General features: G+C 49.4%; 1 protein-coding gene across 3 annotated transcripts; it reads left to right on the top strand.

The window, feature by feature from the left end:
* Positions 1-753: 753 nt before the first annotated feature.
* LOC144738173 (uncharacterized) lies at positions 754-17,150 on the top strand. Of its 3 annotated transcripts, none has more exons than XM_078621164.1 (4): positions 754-1,991; positions 4,438-4,520; positions 4,790-5,002; positions 14,764-17,150. In XM_078621164.1, the coding sequence occupies exon 4, from the start codon at positions 14,774-14,776 to the stop codon at positions 15,836-15,838; it is 1,065 nt and encodes a 354-aa protein (XP_078477290.1). In that variant the 5' UTR covers positions 754-1,991; positions 4,438-4,520; positions 4,790-5,002; positions 14,764-14,773; the 3' UTR covers positions 15,839-17,150. The 3 variants fall into 3 exon arrangements, with proteins under 3 accessions (XP_078477290.1, XP_078477289.1, XP_078477288.1); XM_078621163.1 differs by having other exon boundaries at positions 4,424-4,520; XM_078621162.1 differs by lacking the exons at positions 754-1,991; positions 4,790-5,002 and having other exon boundaries at positions 2,498-4,520.
* The last annotated feature ends 324 nt before the right edge of the window (positions 17,151-17,474 follow it).

Below are 17,474 nucleotides of genomic sequence, written 5' to 3'. Positions count from 1 at the left end.
CTGGTGCTGGGGCAGACCGCGTACCCCCAGACGGGTGAGATGGCGCTCGACTCCTTGGCGGTGGAATGACTGGTGGCGCGGGAGTCGGGGATCGTCCTGCCCTTCGTGGAAGGCTTGGGGATCACGTTCTTCAATGTGGCCCAGGAAATTCAAGGCCACGAGGCCTGCTAGCATTGGCCCAAAGTGGAGGCTTAGCCGTGGTGGGAGGAGGACATGGTGGCTGTGGTGTGCGGCCTGGGGACGCACGGGAGAAGGCCCCCGTGGGAGGGTTGGCAACCCGGGAAGCCCCTCTCCGCCCTGGGGTCCCACGGCCAAGTGTTTCAGGTGTGGTCAGCCGAGCCACATCGCCATAGAATGCCGGGGTGTCAGCAGGGTGCCGGCAGTGCCACCGTAGCACTCTGACCTGCCAGCAACATTTTCCCAAGCTGCACCGGATCCGAGTCTCTGATGCTTTCTGTTACTGTCGTGTGCAAAGTGTCAAGGGCTGGATCTTATTAGATGCTACTGCGGATTTCAGGGAGGGGCCGTGCCCTTAGGTCATTGTTATTTTGTTCCCATTCCTAGAATCCCAAGGAATGCAAAACCCTGCCAAGGTGGGGGTGACCAATGTCGAGGACCGGCTCACGTGAGCTATTTTCTGGTAAAGGCGGATTCTCCCTTGTAAGGTGGGATTCGGGGGGGTTGTGTATATTGTTTGGCTTGTGTTATCGGTTCTCGTGGGGGGGGGGGGGGGTGTCACCGTTATGCTGTCCCTGATGGGGTTCTTGCCCATGCCGCAGTTGCGCTGCTTGTTGGCGGTTTGTGGGGGGGTGCCACGGGTTGTTCTTTTTGTTGGCGGTCCGCGGGGGGCGCCGGAGTTGCGCTACGTGGTTATGGTTCGCGGGAGATGCTGCGGTTGTGCTGTATGGTCGCGGGAAGTGTTGCAACCAAGGTTTTCTTTTTTGGGGTAAATTGTTTTTTCGTGTTGGTGGTGTTTCTCGGTGTTGGGGTTGCTCTTCCTGTCCACCGGTTGCAGTTGCAACGGCAACTGCAGTGGACAAACAGTGCACACGACGGTGAGCACATACACGAGTGTGTCGGCAGGGCGGAGGAACTGGGGCAAGGGTCATGTAAGACCATATCTGGAAGCCCCTGGAACCTGCTAGAGGGTTCGAGAAGAAAGGCGCGACCAGGGCGGAGCCAGGCCGCGCTGGGTAGCAATAAAGCAGCTGAGAGCGGGAGCTCACCGCTGCCGGTTCTGGGAGTGGGCTCGTATCGTCGTTGCTGTCATCTTCGCTAGATATTGTGCGGCTGGATAGTTGTTGGCTGTCTCGGTCAGCACCATCTGTGTTACACGGTCAGGGTTGTGTTTAGGCTCGGCTAGACGACTAGAGAGAGCGCATTTATATTCATGCGATCTAACCCAAAAAAAATCTTATGGATGATATTGGTCGCGAAAGCCTACGCGTTAAACTTGCCTAATTGCCTCAGCAATTCGGAGTTTTATATCATATCTCATCACAAACACTCGAAGAGCACCCCTAAGTGGCAGCTGTCTCTGTGTGGAATAAGGTGGCCCAGCACCAGCCTGCATGTGGACATGAGTCTGTCAGTCAGGGGCGATAATTGATGTGTAATCTCAGTTGTGCAATTTCTGGATAATATTTGGCATTTACCAAATTTTGACAATGACACCAACATGCAAAGACCTATGTGTTTTGAATGACACGATAGTATGTTTTACATCCACTATTTAAGCAGACGGTGCATATTTTGGTTGATGTTACTGGAGTAGCCAGGGGTGCTTGTCGGATTTGAACCTTGAACCTCTGCAATAAATCGAGAATGCGCTACCACTTGGCTTCCCTCAATCTGAGTGTAGGCATGCCAGCCAGTGTTTCTAACCAGCGCAGATGTTCCATTGAGAGGGGTGCACGTTTCACATTCCTATAGATTGGAGGGCATGACTGTTGCCGAGAAGACCCGGAGCTTCATGCAGAGCGACAGGCCAGGTAGCTTCCACACAGCATTGCAGAGCGGATGAAAAGATAATGCCGCCCGACTGATTCGGACCACCCAAACACGTATTGTGTACACACAATGTATATACAGCATACACACAGTCTGCACATACACTGTATACACAAACACACTAACAAAAACATTGACTGCCATTCGCCAATACGTGGTGGTGAAGTCACCATGGCGCTTGTGCCAGGCTATGTGCACGTTAAGGCCACATGAAGTGTCGAACTCCCGCCGGCAGGAGGTCACAGGGCAGACTCAGGTGCCATGGTTCAACTGAGATGACTGGCCGATGCACTACCTGTGCCCCCTACTGTGCCAACTGTACACACACACGGTGTGCTCGCTCGCACACCGTGTGTGTGTACACAGTTTGTATACAGGGGCCGTCCATAAATGACGTCACGCGATTTTGGACGATTTTGACCCCCCCCCTTCGTCACACGACATCACAAAAAGTCAGACCCCCCCCCCTCAAATATGACGTCACAAAGCTCTACCCACCCTCCCCCCCCAAAAAAACATGCTTCAAATCAATTTAAACTATTGTCATTGCAGAGCGTATTTAATGTGGCACTACACTCTGATGTAGGAGAAAACATGTATTAAAAAGTATATTTAATTAAGTAGAACGTAATATAGGTTTTGGGGTCAGATCGCCTTATTTATAAATGTGTCGTAACCCTCCACCACCCGACACGGCCAAACAGTAAAAAATGTGTCACGTTTTTCAAAGGACAAAATAATTAACTTTTTTAGCCCACCGGTGTGCTGAAGATAGAATCAACAGCATTTCTTTTTTATTTGAATACGACGTTTCGCTGATAATTACAATCAGCTTCATTGGGAGCGAATGGTGAAGCTCTCCTGTTGCTTCCGGTCGTAAATAGAGCAGCATCAGGGTGACGTCATCATTTAATTAAATTCAATCTGGTGCAATGATTCGAGGCAAAGAGGGGGAGGGTATTGTAATTATATAGATTGGTAATCATTCAATTGTTATTCATTGGTATTTTTTCCCTTATAAGGAATTGTAATTGTATTTATACAATAATACGCTTCCAGGCCACACTAAGCCTGTAGCTGTCAGAGCGATTGAAGTTATTTCTGTTTCAATTTCAATGGATTCTCTAATTAGTCTTGGCCAGTAATAATTAATTTTACACAACACTTCAACGTTATCAAAATCAATTGAGTGTCCTTGTTGACAAGCATGCTCTGTCACTGCCGACAGTTGTGTTTGAGATAATTTAATGTTTCTTTGGTGTTCTTTTAATCTTATGCTGATGTTACGTCCCGTCTGTCCAATATAGCATCTGTCACATAAACAATTAATCCGATATACACCTTCTGTTGATAATTTAGGCAATTCGTTTTTAGTGTCAGATACCAGTTTTTTTTATTTTGTTAATTGTACCAAATCTCACTTTAATGTTTTGTTTTTGCAAAACCTGGGCTTATTCGTCAGTTACTCCTGAGATGTATGGTATTTTGATTGTTTGAACAATCTTATCGCTTTCAGCAGTGTTGCTTTGCGTTCGTGATTTGGCCTTCAGTGCTTTGTTAATTTGAGCATTATTGTATCCATTCTGTCTTAGTGCTTCTTTAACATGTTTCATCTCTCTCACTAGACTCACCATCTGACACTGTTTTAGCCCGATGTATGAGTGTTTTGACAAGAGAGGATTTCTGAGCTGGGTGATGATGTGAATCTGCATTCAGATAGGCATCAGTGTGCGTTTGGTTTCGGTAAACGCTGTGTATTATTTTGCCATTAAGACCATGTTCCAGCAAAATATCTAGGAACGGGAGTCTGTTATTTACCTCCATTTCCATGGTGAACTGGATAGCCGGGTTTTGTGCATTGAGATGAATTAGAAAATCACTAAGTTCATCTTTACCATGTGGCCAGACAACCAAAGTGTCATCAACATATCTCAACCAAAAGGATGGTTTTAATGTACTCGAGGCAAGTGTTCTTGTTTCAAAGTTCGCCATGTACAAATTGGCTTAAATAACGCGATCTGACCCAAATACCTATATTATGAATAATATTGGTCGCGAAAGCCTACGTGTTAAAATATGTCGAACATGTCTATATTTATTTAAGTTGCGCATTTTGATGTGACGTCACATTTATCACCCCCCTCCCATCGTCACACATCGTCACAAATGTCTGACCGTCCCCTCCCCAGTTGCGTGACGTCATTTATGGACGGCCCCACACGCACTGTATACACAGTTTGTACACACACACACTGTATACAAAGTTTGTACACACAATGTTCACGTTGTTGAGCTCACGCACCCAAAGGGTCAATGTTCAATGGAGGGATCAATGGAATAGGAATCTTAATGAACTTCAACTCTAATGCCGTTCTCTGACGTCACCACTGCATTACCTCATCGGCGTGAGGAGGTGTACCCCGCTAGTGACGTCATGTAACCTGCTGCCACGTGACGTCACGAAACACCAGGAAGCTTCCGATCCACACGCGCGCTCACTGAGATCCGAGGTGAGAAGTTCACATCGTGGTGGTTGTTGATGTTGTTTACCCAGGTAGAGCCTCGTTCCTCTCGTAGGGATATTAATTGAGTAGCAGCGAGTATGGAATCGATGTCCAGGTTGGAACATTACAACGCGGGGCCTTGCCTCCTGCCCTCGCCTGATTGCATTTGCTTTAATTCTCTGCTTAAGTTTAATTTGTCTTCATCTGGCTCACTACAGTACTTAGAAACTTTGTTTCTTTTAAATATTTCTACAATTTTTTTTTTATCCTACCAGGCCAAGCCCACTTCAGCTGCTATATCGCTCTTGTTTTCAGAAGCGACCTTCCCGCAACAAAGTGGCTTTGGAAATGTCTGTCGGTCAAATACTCTAAACGCGTGGTGATGTTGACTCTAAACGTGGAGGGGAAAACCCTGAAGATCCGGAGGAAAATCCACGCGACCACGGCGAGAGAGACACTCAAATTCCAAATATACATCCTTAATACAGGTTTGTTTGGGTTAGGTCGCGTAAAAATAGAAATGTGTCGGTAAACCCGACAGCCAATTAGGAAGGGGTTGTCACATACACAGCACGTGGCCAATTCGTCACTAGTGCAGCACTACACCGGTTGTGTGTTGGAGAGCCAAGCCACAACATTTACAATCTGACTACGACGTTTGCCAGTAATTACAACCAGCTTCATCAGGCGACAACCAAATGTGCCTTGGTTCTGTGGGAAGATACATCGGGTCGCTGAGTTTATAACGCAGCACGCTAATCATTGCACTACCGCTCCCCACTGATGCACAAACATGATCATCGGAATTTTTCGATTTAAAGCTTTCGTGACTGCAGGGATTCATCTTCTTGGTTCTTTCGGTAAAGTCACGTAGAAGGGAAGTAATAAAATAGTACAAATAAAACATAATAAAATAATTCTCACGACGTTTCGGCCACAACGCAAGCAGCCGTCTTCAATGTAGAGACTGTCTACTTGACAGACCTGTTCTCCACCTGAAGACGGCTGCTTGCGTTGTGGCCGAAACGTCGTGAGAATTATTTTATTATGTTTTATTTGTATTATTGTATTACTTCCCTTCTACGTGACTTTACCGAAAGAACCAAGAAGATGATCATCGGAAGTATAGTATTTATTCAATACTTACTAAGTTACCTGGCTTTGCATAGGGTCTCAGTAATCAAACATTAAGATTAATGTCTTGCAATGCTGGCTTTATTGGAATTATTGAATTCTGCCAATGAAGTCTGTGAATGTGTGTATATTGTCACGGTTTCTTGGTTGTGTTATACAATCTCATGGCTTGTTTATTTCATAATGACAGCTTTTTAATTCGTTGCCCTTGGAGAGCTTCAGGATAGACAATGTTGGATGTTTTGCCATCTGGTGGGTTTAACCGAATGAAGCTTAAATTTTTACATAAATGTAAACAGCAGTTAAAGCTTACATGGATAGAAAATTTTATAATAAAAAAAATGAAAATAAAGGTAATAAAAAAAATATCACGACGTTTTGATCGAAACAAGCAATCGTCATTTCCGGTCACGTGTCCTCCGGGGTCACCCAGAGTGCCATGGCCCCTTGCAACTCTGTTCCATGGCCGGCACCCTTGCACTCTATCCTGTAGGGGCTGGCACTGCACGCAGAGCGTGGTGCCATCCATTGCTCTCAGTGCTCCCCGAGTCCCGTTAGGGCCGGTAATGCATCCACCTTCAGTGGTGTCTGCGATTTCAATACATGGCGTGCCTCTCTCCCAGGCCAGCTTCACACAGTGACATCCAACGATGTCACTACACATAGCAGCTTCAATAATTATGTAGTTTGAGAAGCTCCCAATGGTCATATTAAAACCGTAGCATTTATTACGGTTACAATGATACGCTAATCGATGCCTGGTTATAGTTAAAGGATCGTTCCCTGCTGGTCAACCATGTTACATCTGCTGATGATTTGGTAATGGCTACTCAATGAGATGGAATTAGGGATAATTCCATCGTGAAATGGGGCCTTGCAAATGTTCCACAAAAAAAATCACCTGCCTAGGAATGTCATGTCATACAACACTGCACCTGCTGAACTCTCCATGAATAATCAGGCAGTTCTACAAGTGATGGAGGAGCTCCCATACCGGGTTGATGTGTTCACAACTAGCTTTGGTTTGGCAGCCAAAGTCTCACTTAACATTAGTCGAGCAGCATTCTTTTATTAGACTGTGTAACACTGGAAGCTGCCTGGACTTTTGCTCCTTACAAAGCTGTGAGTGTCAATCGCCAAGGTCTAGTCCATATGAGACCAATTTAAGGTCACTCACATGGCCTTAAATTGCACCTATCATGGCATTAGCACTGTGATAAGGTTACTTCCAATTCGTCATGAATGGTGGATGTTTTGTTTATATATGTTAATGATCCATGTGTAGTAAGTTCGAGGAGACGAGGTCGGAGTTGAGGCACACTTTGTTTATTAACTCAGTGACAGACACAATAGTTGAAGGGGTAACGGCCCCTTCACCCGTACTATGGGAAACCCACCCTAGTACTATGCCCTCTGTCCTGTTCCCCAGTCCTCCTCTACTGGGCTACGGGAGGCTGACTGATCTGGCCCTGGCAAGCACAGATCTCGGCACCAGCTAAGCCGGCCTTGCCCTGACAAGGGCAGAGGTCCGGGAGCTCTTGGGCCGCGCCGCTGGCTTACCCAGCTCGGCCCTGACAAGGCAGCGAGACAGGGGAGTCCCAGGGCCTAATCTCCGAGTCTTCGATCTTCACTGGTCAGCTTTGTGTCGTACTGCCCCGAGCTCTCTGGCTCCCCGCCTTTTATAGGGATCCCCTCAGAGGGCTGGGGGCGTGGGGGATCACGGATGCGGACGTCGGTGCGACCACCCGTGTGTGTGAGTGCACACACCCCTGTGTTTCTCGTCCACCGTTTCTCCCGTAATAACCCCTACATCACCCCCCCCTGTACAGCTCGCAGCCGTCCCGGCTGCAACAATTCCTCAACCCCCAAGAATAAGGATTAACCCCCGTCAACACGCGTGTGCCTCGTAACCGTAACAATAACAAGAACAAGTGTAACAACAACAACAACAGCAATAGCAACAACAACAACAACAACCACCGACGGTCCCCTATACGTACCCACTTCCCCAAAATGCAACATATATACCGAACGTGGTTCCCCATGCACACAACAGGAAAAAAAAAAAACATGTGAGTGAGCCCACCAGCAGCGGAACGCGCGCGGAAAGCACTTTACAATAACCGGCGCGTCTTGGCGCGTGTCCGTGCAGCGGGCCCGTCACAAGGGCCCGACCTGGTAGGGTCGGCGGCAGGTGGTGAATGTACAGGTGCGCGGCGCACCGGCATCCTGGATGAGCCAGCGTCGACCTCCTTTGAGGAGGCTGGCGGCAGAGAGGGCATCAGTCCTCGGACCCCTGAAGACGGAACAGTTAGCAGCGGATCAGAGGCAGACGGCGACCCCGCCCTCCCGGAGTCAGTGGACCCCCCACATGTTCGGCCATAGTCATGAGAGGAAGCATGTGGAGCAAAGAACGGCTTCAACCGTGAAGGGTGGACAAACCACCGACGTTTCCCCCATTTAATGCGAACACATTGCGGCCGCATAACCTGCACAATTTCCACGGGGCCCCTCCACGGCCTCAACAACTTCGACGAGGTGGCCAATGGCACCTGGGGGCAGTGCAGCCACGCTCTGTCACCCGGGTGCCATTCGTGCGTGTGTGACAGGCGCGATCGCAACTTTTCGTTTTGCTTCTGGCGCGAGGCAGAGTTTTGCATGGCCGCCTCCCGTGCCTCAGCCAACCGGAGGACGTTAAACTTAACATGGTCCGCCAACTTAGATTTAGCGTGCGGCGCGGTACATGTCAGCTGAGTCGCGACAGGCGGGTCAACTTCGCGGCCATACATTAAAAAAAACGGCGAGAATCCGGTCGCCGCGTGAGGAGCCATTCTGTATGCTGCTAGGACTCCAGGGATCTGAAGGTCCCAGTCGGTTTGGGACTCAGATACCTGGTGGGATAGCATGGACGTAAGAGTCCTATGCAGGCGTTCTACCATCCCATTCGTTTGTGGGTGGTAAGGCGAAGTACGAATTTTCTTCGTACCCAGAAGCTCACACACCTCGTGTAAAAGGGCACTAGTGAAATTCTTTCCCTGATCGGTTAACAACCGTTCCGGAGCGCCCTTGTCAAGGACATATCCGTGAACAAAAGCCTCCGCAACGGCCGCTGCTGACTGGTTGGCGAGGGGCCAAGCCATAGGCCATCGCGTGAAATACTCGACGCCAACCAGCAGGTACTTATTACCCCTCGGCGTGGAGGGAAACGGCCCCAAAATATCGAGGGCGACAAGCTCATTAACCCGGGTGACCGAAATAGACTGGAGCGGTGGGCAGGCTCTCCTCGCCAGCGGTTTGCGTTGAGCACACTGGGTACAAGATTGCAAGAGATCGTCCACATCCCTTGCCATGCCCGGCCAAAAGAAATTAAGCTGGAGCATGGCAAGGGTTTTGAGGGTGCCCAGGTGCAGGAGCCGCTCGTGAGCGGCCCATACAGCCCTACCCCTCAACGCGGAAGGCACCACCAGCCTGTGGCGGCGGATCGTACCGTCCCAATGCATGAGGAGGCCCTGGCACAACCCCCATGAGTCAACGCCCGACTTTCCCTGAGCGGATCCTTCCGCGCGACGCCGTAGCGCCAGGAGGGAAGCATCCTCCATTTGGAGGCGCCCCCACTCCGCACATGACAAGCCCAACAGGGAATCCTTCCCTCCCACCGCAATAGGGTCAACGTCCGAAGGGGCCTCAACGGCGGCCGCTAGGACCGGATTGTGGCCGTCGTTTGCCGATTTGCAACGCCCCGAGCCCAAGAAACTGGTGCAATCAGAAGCGACCGGCAGGCATGACAGGGCATCGGCATTGGTGTGGCGAATCCCCTTACGGTAAGTTGTTTCGAAATCGAAATCCTGAATGATCTCCAGCCATCGGGACAACTGCCCCGATGGCTGGTGAATACGCAGGGCATACTGCAACGCCGCATGATCTGTACGGACGGTGAAATGCCGGCCGTACAGATATGGCCGGTACTGTTGGATAAAGAAAACAATAGCCAACAGTTCGCGGCGGGTGACGCAGTATCGCTGCTCGGCCGGAGACAATACTCTACTACCATAAGCCACAACGTGTTCCACGCCACCCACAATTTGTGACAGCACGCCTCCAATCCCGGTATTGCTCGCGTCCGTGTCGAGCACGAAGGGCATAGAAAAATCGGGGTAGCTTAACGGCGGGGCCCCCACCAGGGCGTCCCAAAGAGAGTTAAAAGCGGCCTCCTCCTCCGGCCCCCAATGAAATTTGACCCCTTTGGACGTTAAGGCATGTAATGGCTTAGCGATGGAAGCGAACTCCGCGACAAACCGGCGGTAATATGAAGCAAATCCGATGAAGCTTCTAACCTCCCCCACCGAGGTGGGAGTTGGCCAGGAGCTGACACAACGCATTTTGGCGGGATCGGTTGAGATGCCTGACCGGCCGACGATGTGACTCAAATATTTTACAGATTCGCGCAGCAAATGGCACTTTTGTGGCTTGAATTTCAAATTAGCTGCGCGCATTTTAAGAAAGACGGCCCGAAGCCTATCAAGATGTTCCTCGAACGTCTTACTGAATACGATAACGTCGTCTAGGTATATCAAACACACCTCCCATTGCAAGCCAGCGAGAACCAATTCCATCAGGCGCTGGAACGTCGCGGGAGCGGAGTGGAGCCCCATGGGTAACCGATTGAATTGGAAGAGGCCGTGCGGCGTTCTGAAAGCTGTTTTGGGCTTAGACTCGTCGTCCAAGGGAAGTTGCCAAAATCCTGAGAGTAAATCCAAAGTGGAGAAGAATCGCGATCCCGCGAGGGCATCCAGTGATTCGTCCATTTGAGGAAGCGGGTAAGCATCGGCCACCGAGATCTTATTTAACCGCCGGAAATCAACGCAGAACCTTAGGGACCCATCGTGCTTTTTAACCAACACTATGGGTGCACCCTAAGGGCTGGTCGAGGGAGAAATGATGTCAGAAGTCAACATGTCATCTACAGCCGATTTGACATGATCCTTTTCGGCGGGACTTAACCGAAAAGGATTTTGTCGGATAGGAGCGTTGTCACCGGTGTCAATATGGTGGCGCAGCAAATTGGTACATCCGATATCGTATTTATGTTTACTAAAGACGTCGGAAAATTCCCACAAAAGGGTGCGCAATTTAGCACGTTGTGAGTCGGACAGGTCAGGTGACTCAGCACACAGCGCCTCGAGCCAACCCTCGTCAATGTCTGAGGGCAGCCGCGACTGAGAATCGGTGGCCACCTGGCCAATGATCGGCATCTCCGCAGGTACCGGGACTGCATGTGCGAACACGGTTCCCTGCGAAACCACCGCCGTCCGTGTTCCGACATTTAGGACCGCGATAAACGGGTCCGCATCCCCTTTAACAATAGTCTGGGCCGTCACCAAATCTGGCCCATTCACCCCGGCCCTAGACGGGCCCAGCATAATGCCCTGGTCTGAGACCCCTTTAGCGAATGGTGGACGCAACCGCAGGGGCACCAGCATCTGTGCCCCCGGGGGTACGCGCACCGTTTGAGCCACGAGCGCCTGTACCATTGCACAGGCAGTATGCAAGGCAGGGGTGGAAGGCAGGAACGTTATACGTCGGCCCGATGGAAGCTCGATGCATTGCTGGTCAATCAAAATTTTGATGGGCAATTTGGCCAAAAAGTCTGTCCCCAACAGGCACGGAATTGCCAGCGAGGAGGAGACGAATACCGGGCCAGATAGTTTATTGTCCCCGATAGAAATTTGCGCTCGAATTTGGCCGATAATACCTAACGAGCCCCCTTTCGCAGCGTAAAACGGTATGTCGACAGGGAGCAATGGGCGACTCTGAACGGGCAGGATATTACAAATCAAATCCGAAATGATAGTCGCCGAAGCTCCCGTATCGACCAGTACCCGTACCTCCACCCCGTCAATATGCCCCGTGACAACGGACGACCCCGCCGACGCAGCTACAACCCGGTGAGCCAACTCGGACCATTGGCCCGGTTGGAGCGCCCTCCCCGACAAGCCGCGACCCGACGCACCAGCACCTAAACCCCGAGACTCGTGTGTCGGACCATGTGAGAGGGAAGTGGGTGTGCGTGCAGGCCGAACGTGTGGGGTGCCATGACTTGCCCGAGGATGTTGCGAAGGCTTGTGAAGAGCACCGTCCGCATCCCCAGGTCTCGCTCCACGCTGTCGAGGAGCCCGGCATCCCGACGCCACGTGGCCCCGGAGGCCACAATTGTAGCACGTGACGAGCGCTCCCGAAGACTTGGGCTGCTCTCGGTGGCTCGGTACGTCCCGAGCCGGTCGCTCGGCAGATCGCCATCCCGCAGCACGGTCCGCAGCGAAGGCTCCCTCAGAGTCGGAAGTGGTCGCCGCCACGGTGTGTCTTGCAGCTGCTTTGTTAGCCTTCCTCCGCTGGGAAATGAGATTGGCATGAATGTGCCTTGCAGCCCGCAATGACGACATGTCCGCATCATCCTGTGCTAGGATGACGAAGTCCAAGTCGTCGGCCAGCAGCAAAATTTTCTCGGCCACCATCGCATCGATCCCTTCTTCGTCCATACGCGGGAAGGCCTCCTTCGCCAATGACAGCAGGGCCGTGCGATAAGCAAGTGGTGATTCCTTGTCACCCTTCTGTCGCTCGTAGAAGAGCTGGCGACAATCAGAAGGCGGCCCATACACCGTGGCCAGCAGCTGCAGCGCCGACTGAAGCGTGGAGCGTGCCGACCTGGGTGCAGCAGTGAGGGTGCCCAGGGCGTCGCCATCCAGCATCGCCGGGATAGCACACAGCGCCTCGTTGTCTGTCCACGCAGCCATTTCTTGGTGGGCGAGGAACCGGCGCTGGAACCCACCCCAATCGCCGCCGCTTGCTACGAACACCTGCAGGGCGGGCAGGCGTTGTTGAAATGTCGGCTCCGTCCGTGACGCGCTGGTTCCAGCTTGGTCGGTGCCGGCGTCCGCTGGTGGTGACGTGGCAACCCCTGATAGGCAGCCACTGCGACCCGCCCCCGCCGATGACGTGGCGCCCGCTGGTTGGGCCCCACCCCCCGCGTGACGAGCTGGGGCCCCTCCCTCGGCCCCTACTGTCCCCGTGGCGGGAATTTCAAGCCTCCCGCCCATCGCAAAGGCGGGAGTTTCTTGCGGGCGTTGTCCATCTTCCCGCCGCGTCGCTTCTCCCGGCCCAAGGTGAGTTATCCGCTCCAGCATGGCGGCCGCTGCATACAGGAGCTCCGCCAGTCGCGAGTGGGCCAACGCCAACTCGTCAGCCGACGTCCCGAGCCTCTCCGACGACCCCGCAGGTGTTGGAGCGGCAGCGGTTGTGCAGGTACGCCGGCGGCGACGTCTTGCACCGCCTCTCCCTCGTCGTCATCCTCTCCTGGGTCTTGGGCACGAGTCGTCCGTCTCGTATCCATGCTTGGACCACTTCTGACGCCAGATGTAGTAAGTTCGAGGAGACGAGGTCGGAGTTGAGGCACACTTTGTTTATTAACTCAGTGACAGACACAATAGTTGAAGGGGTAACGGCCCCTTCACCCGTACTATGGGAAACCCACCCTAGTACTATGCCCTCTGTCCTGTTCCCCAGTCCTCCTCTACTGGGCTACGGGAGGCTGACTGATCTGGCCCTGGCAAGCACAGATCTCGGCACCAGCTAAGCCGGCCTTGCCCTGACAAGGGCAGAGGTCCGGGAGCTCTTGGGCCGCGCCGCTGGCTTACCCAGCTCGGCCCTGACAAGGCAGCGAGACAGGGGAGTCCCAGGGCCTAATCTCCGAGTCTTCGATCTTCACTGGTCAGCTTCGTGTCGTACTGCCCCGAGCTCTCTAGCTCCCCGCCTTTTATAGGATCCCCTCAGAGGGCTGGGGCATGGGGGATCACGGATGCGGACGTCGGTGCGACCACCCGTGTGTGTGAGTGCACACACCCCTGTGTTTCTCGTCCGCCGTTTCTCCCGTAATAACCCCTACACATGTGAAATGTATGTGCATGTAAGAGTTTATCTATGTGGGGAGCAGTGGTCCAGTTATTTCACTGCATTATGAACAATCTCTAATAAAATAAAATAAATCACGACGTTTTGGGCGCAACACAGTCTGCCTCAGCAGCAGACCATGCTTTCCCACCTGATGACGGATGCTTGTGTTGCACCCGAAACGTTATTTATTTTATACCTACGTGACTTTACCGATAGAACCAAAGAGTATGGATTCCTGCTGTTATAAAAGCTTTAATTCAAGATTAAAATTGAGCAGATGAATGGCCAGGCATGGTTCTGGAAACCCCACCACCTTTTTATCATGCCAGTGTGTGAGAGTGTCAAGTTTGTATTTGCAGTAAAGTATATTAACTATTGAACAATGAGGTTAAATCAAAAAATAGTTTATCTCTGGAACTTTTTATAAGAATGGAAACCGGTCAGGAAAATATCTCGGCACATATGCAGTTGAAGTAAGATCTGTTCATCGAAGCATTCAAGCAAATCTGAGCCACACAACTCATACTTAACTTCAAATTTTGCATTCTTTGGAAGAACGTAACCAACCAAGTAAAGTGTTAACTGTTGTGTTAGCCGACTCTGTGTTGCATTGCATTACATTTCTAAGTTCACGAGGTTTGATTTCTAAAGCTTCTGATTTCTCTGCCGCAGATCCCATCCCCCCTTGGCTCTACATGCCCGCTGCTGCAGATCCCATTCCCCCCCCTTGTCTCTCATTGACATGCTAAGTTATCTGCCCCAACCCCCCCTCTCACTATATACCTCGTCACAGAGGCGTTGCTTCTCTGTCTCTCTGCGTGTGTCTCTATGTGTGTCTCTCCTGTGTGTCTCTCTCTGGTTGTCTCTCTGTGTTTCTCTCTCCGTGTCTGTTTGTCTCCCTCTGTATATGTCTCTCTCCGAGCTTGCATTTACATACAGTTCTCACCTGATGACGGTTGCTTATGTTGCAATCGAAACGTTGTGCAATATTTATTTATGTTTACTTTCTACGTGACTTTACTGAAAGAACCAGAGAGTAATTCCTGCAGTCACGAAATCTTGAAATCAAAGATTGTATTCATTCCTCTTTGTCTTGATACTGACGTAGATGGTATGGAATACGTGTTTCTGTCTGCAGCTGACGTTTTCTCTGACGCTTCCTCTGCAGAATTGGTCTGATGGAGCAAAGGCACTCAGCGCAGCTCGGTACAAGAAGGAAACATTGCGACCAGTATCCAAACAGCACGGATCGTACTGGAGAGAACCCCTTCAGGTGTAGTGTGTGTGGGAAGGGATTTTCAGATTCATCGACTCTTAAAAAACACCAGAGAACACACACAAGAAGGAAACCTTTCAAATGCACTGTCTGTGAGAAGGCATTTGCACGGGCAGCAGATCTTCAGATCCACCAGAGAACACACACAGGAGAGAAACCCTTCAAGTGCAGTGTGTGTGGGAAGGCATTTTCAAGTTCATTTTATTTTAAAAGACACCAGAGAATACACAAAGGAGATAACCCCTTCAAGTGCAGTGTGTGTGAGAAGGAATTTTTACAGTCATCACATCTTAAAAAACACCAGAGGACACACACAGAAGAGAAACCCTTCAGGTGCACTATGTGTGGGAAGGCATTTGCAGATTCACCGATTCTTAAAAAACACCAGAGAACACACACAAGAGAGAAACCTTTCAAATGCAATGTCTGTGAGAAGGCATTTGAATGGGCAGCATTTCTTAAGATCCACCAGAGAACACACACAGGAGAGAAACCCTTCAAGTGCACTGTGTGTGAGAGGGCATTTGCACGGTCATCAGATCTTCATCGACACCAGAGAACATACAGGCATCAGAAGATCCCCAAGGAGTGTCGTCTGAAATCGACTTGTGAAAGTCAAAGTGCTACAATGAGCCCATCCCTCCTGAAAAAAGAACCAGAAGTACATTCCAGCTTGGACAATATGAAATGTATCAAGGTGAAATGTGAAGAGGCGATAGTGAAGAGCGAAGAAGTGAAGGTAAAATGTGAAGATGTGATGGTGAATAGCGAATATATGAAGGTAAAATGTGAAGATGAAGATTCAACTCCAAAATCGGACCTTCACATCGATGGAGGCAACGTGAAGCAGGAGGAGAATTCTGACTGTGAGGCAGAGCGAGGCAACTCCCAGGAGTTTGTGGAAGTGGAGGTGTGGGTGGACTTCTTAGACAAAACAAAGTCAAATGGAGATCCGGTAGATGTGTAAGCTTGAGACAATGAAGCCACAGTATATTCACCTTTGTCACAGGCCTTTAATGAAAGAATGTGAAGTTGAACACTCAATTCTTTGGTTCAACCTGCAGAGTAAGAGGGACAGTATTTGCATACCTGTGGGTTGGGTATATATATAACAATTTATAACATTTTTGACATGCGTTTTTCTGGATTCTTTTGTTGTTATTCTGTCTCTCACTGTTCAAATAAACCTACCATTAAAATTATAGACTGATCATTTCTTTGTCAGTGGGCAAACGTACAAAATCAGCAGGGGATCAAATACTTTTTTCCCCTCACTGTAAATAATATTTTTTTTACTTCCAACCCGTGACGAGAGGACTGAATACATGGTGACAGCAAGCACACGCGTGCACAACAGGTCACAACTTCAAAGGCCACAGCGCCCCTTTTTGACAGACTGCAAGTATGATGCAAAAATGTTTAACGCTTCCAACCCGTGATGGAATTGTGGGGAACGCTGCCCAAAACGAATACACACAAACAGGGATGCAATTGTGTTAAAAGCGTTCTTTTCATCACAATCTTGCCAGCGAATGTATTAAAGCCCTTAGCCAATTGATGCACATTTGTTAGACAAGCAAGCACACTACCGCACACCATTGTTCCAAGGCATTACGTTAATTGCATAACACTGGTCAACAAAAAAAACATTTTTTTCTGGCCTGGACTTTTGCAGCTGATTTTGACTAATTTCAGGGTGCTGATTCCAAATCTGATCTCAGATTGGCTCTATCACATCTCATTTTTATGCTATCGTCATACCGCATTTTCATTGATTTTACCCGAAATTAACTGTCACTTATGATTGCAAGTTGTTGCGAGTCAGTGACTGCTTTAGTGTTAAAATATGGTGCTGTATTTTTAGGATAGTGTGTTTATAATATAATTTCATGTAGATATCCACATTTATTTAATATTTGGAATCAGTACCCCAAAATTACCTTAAAACCGTTGGAATACCTTATGCCAGAAAAAGCGTGTTGACCAGTGTAATCTAACAAATGAATTCATTGAGGTCTCCCTTTGCTTAGGCACATGTTTCTTTATTACTGTTCGTATGAATATTGTCATATTAATTTCCTGTCGCTGTGTATGATCACCTTACTCTGAAGAATGAGCCAATTGTTCTGTTACCCAGTTTGACAAACATAATTATTGAGGGTTAAATGTACGGTTCAATGAGGACATCTCCAGGAGTACTGTGTTGGCATTCCTTGCATAAGAGTTCGCATATTAGAATGTTACGTGTTTTTTAGAGATTAAAGCTGCTTAACACAGAAGAGTCTGAGTGGTGCCTTCCTAAGTCCATGCATAATAATATTAATTATAAGAACGGTATCCTGCGGAGAGATCTGAATTTTGAGACCTGATATAACACACTAAGACATAATCAGTAAAAGTTAAAGTGAGAATCATTGTATTATCCTGATTGATAATTCACTGGTCAACACTTTTTCTGGCATAAGGTATTCCAACGGTCTTAAGGTAATTTTGGGGTGCTGATTCCAAATCTGGCATATCAAATATTGCATTTTCAATAAAAAAACTGCAGAAGAAAAATATTAAATAAATGTGGATATCTACATAAATTTATTATAAACACA

The sequence above is a fragment of the Lampetra planeri genome, chromosome 78, assembly GCF_965212315.1.
Source record: "Lampetra planeri chromosome 78, kcLamPlan1.2.h2, whole genome shotgun sequence".
NCBI classification, from domain to species: Eukaryota; Metazoa; Chordata; class Hyperoartia; order Petromyzontiformes; family Petromyzontidae; genus Lampetra; species Lampetra planeri.
This window is presented reverse-complemented; position numbering and strand designations above follow the sequence as displayed.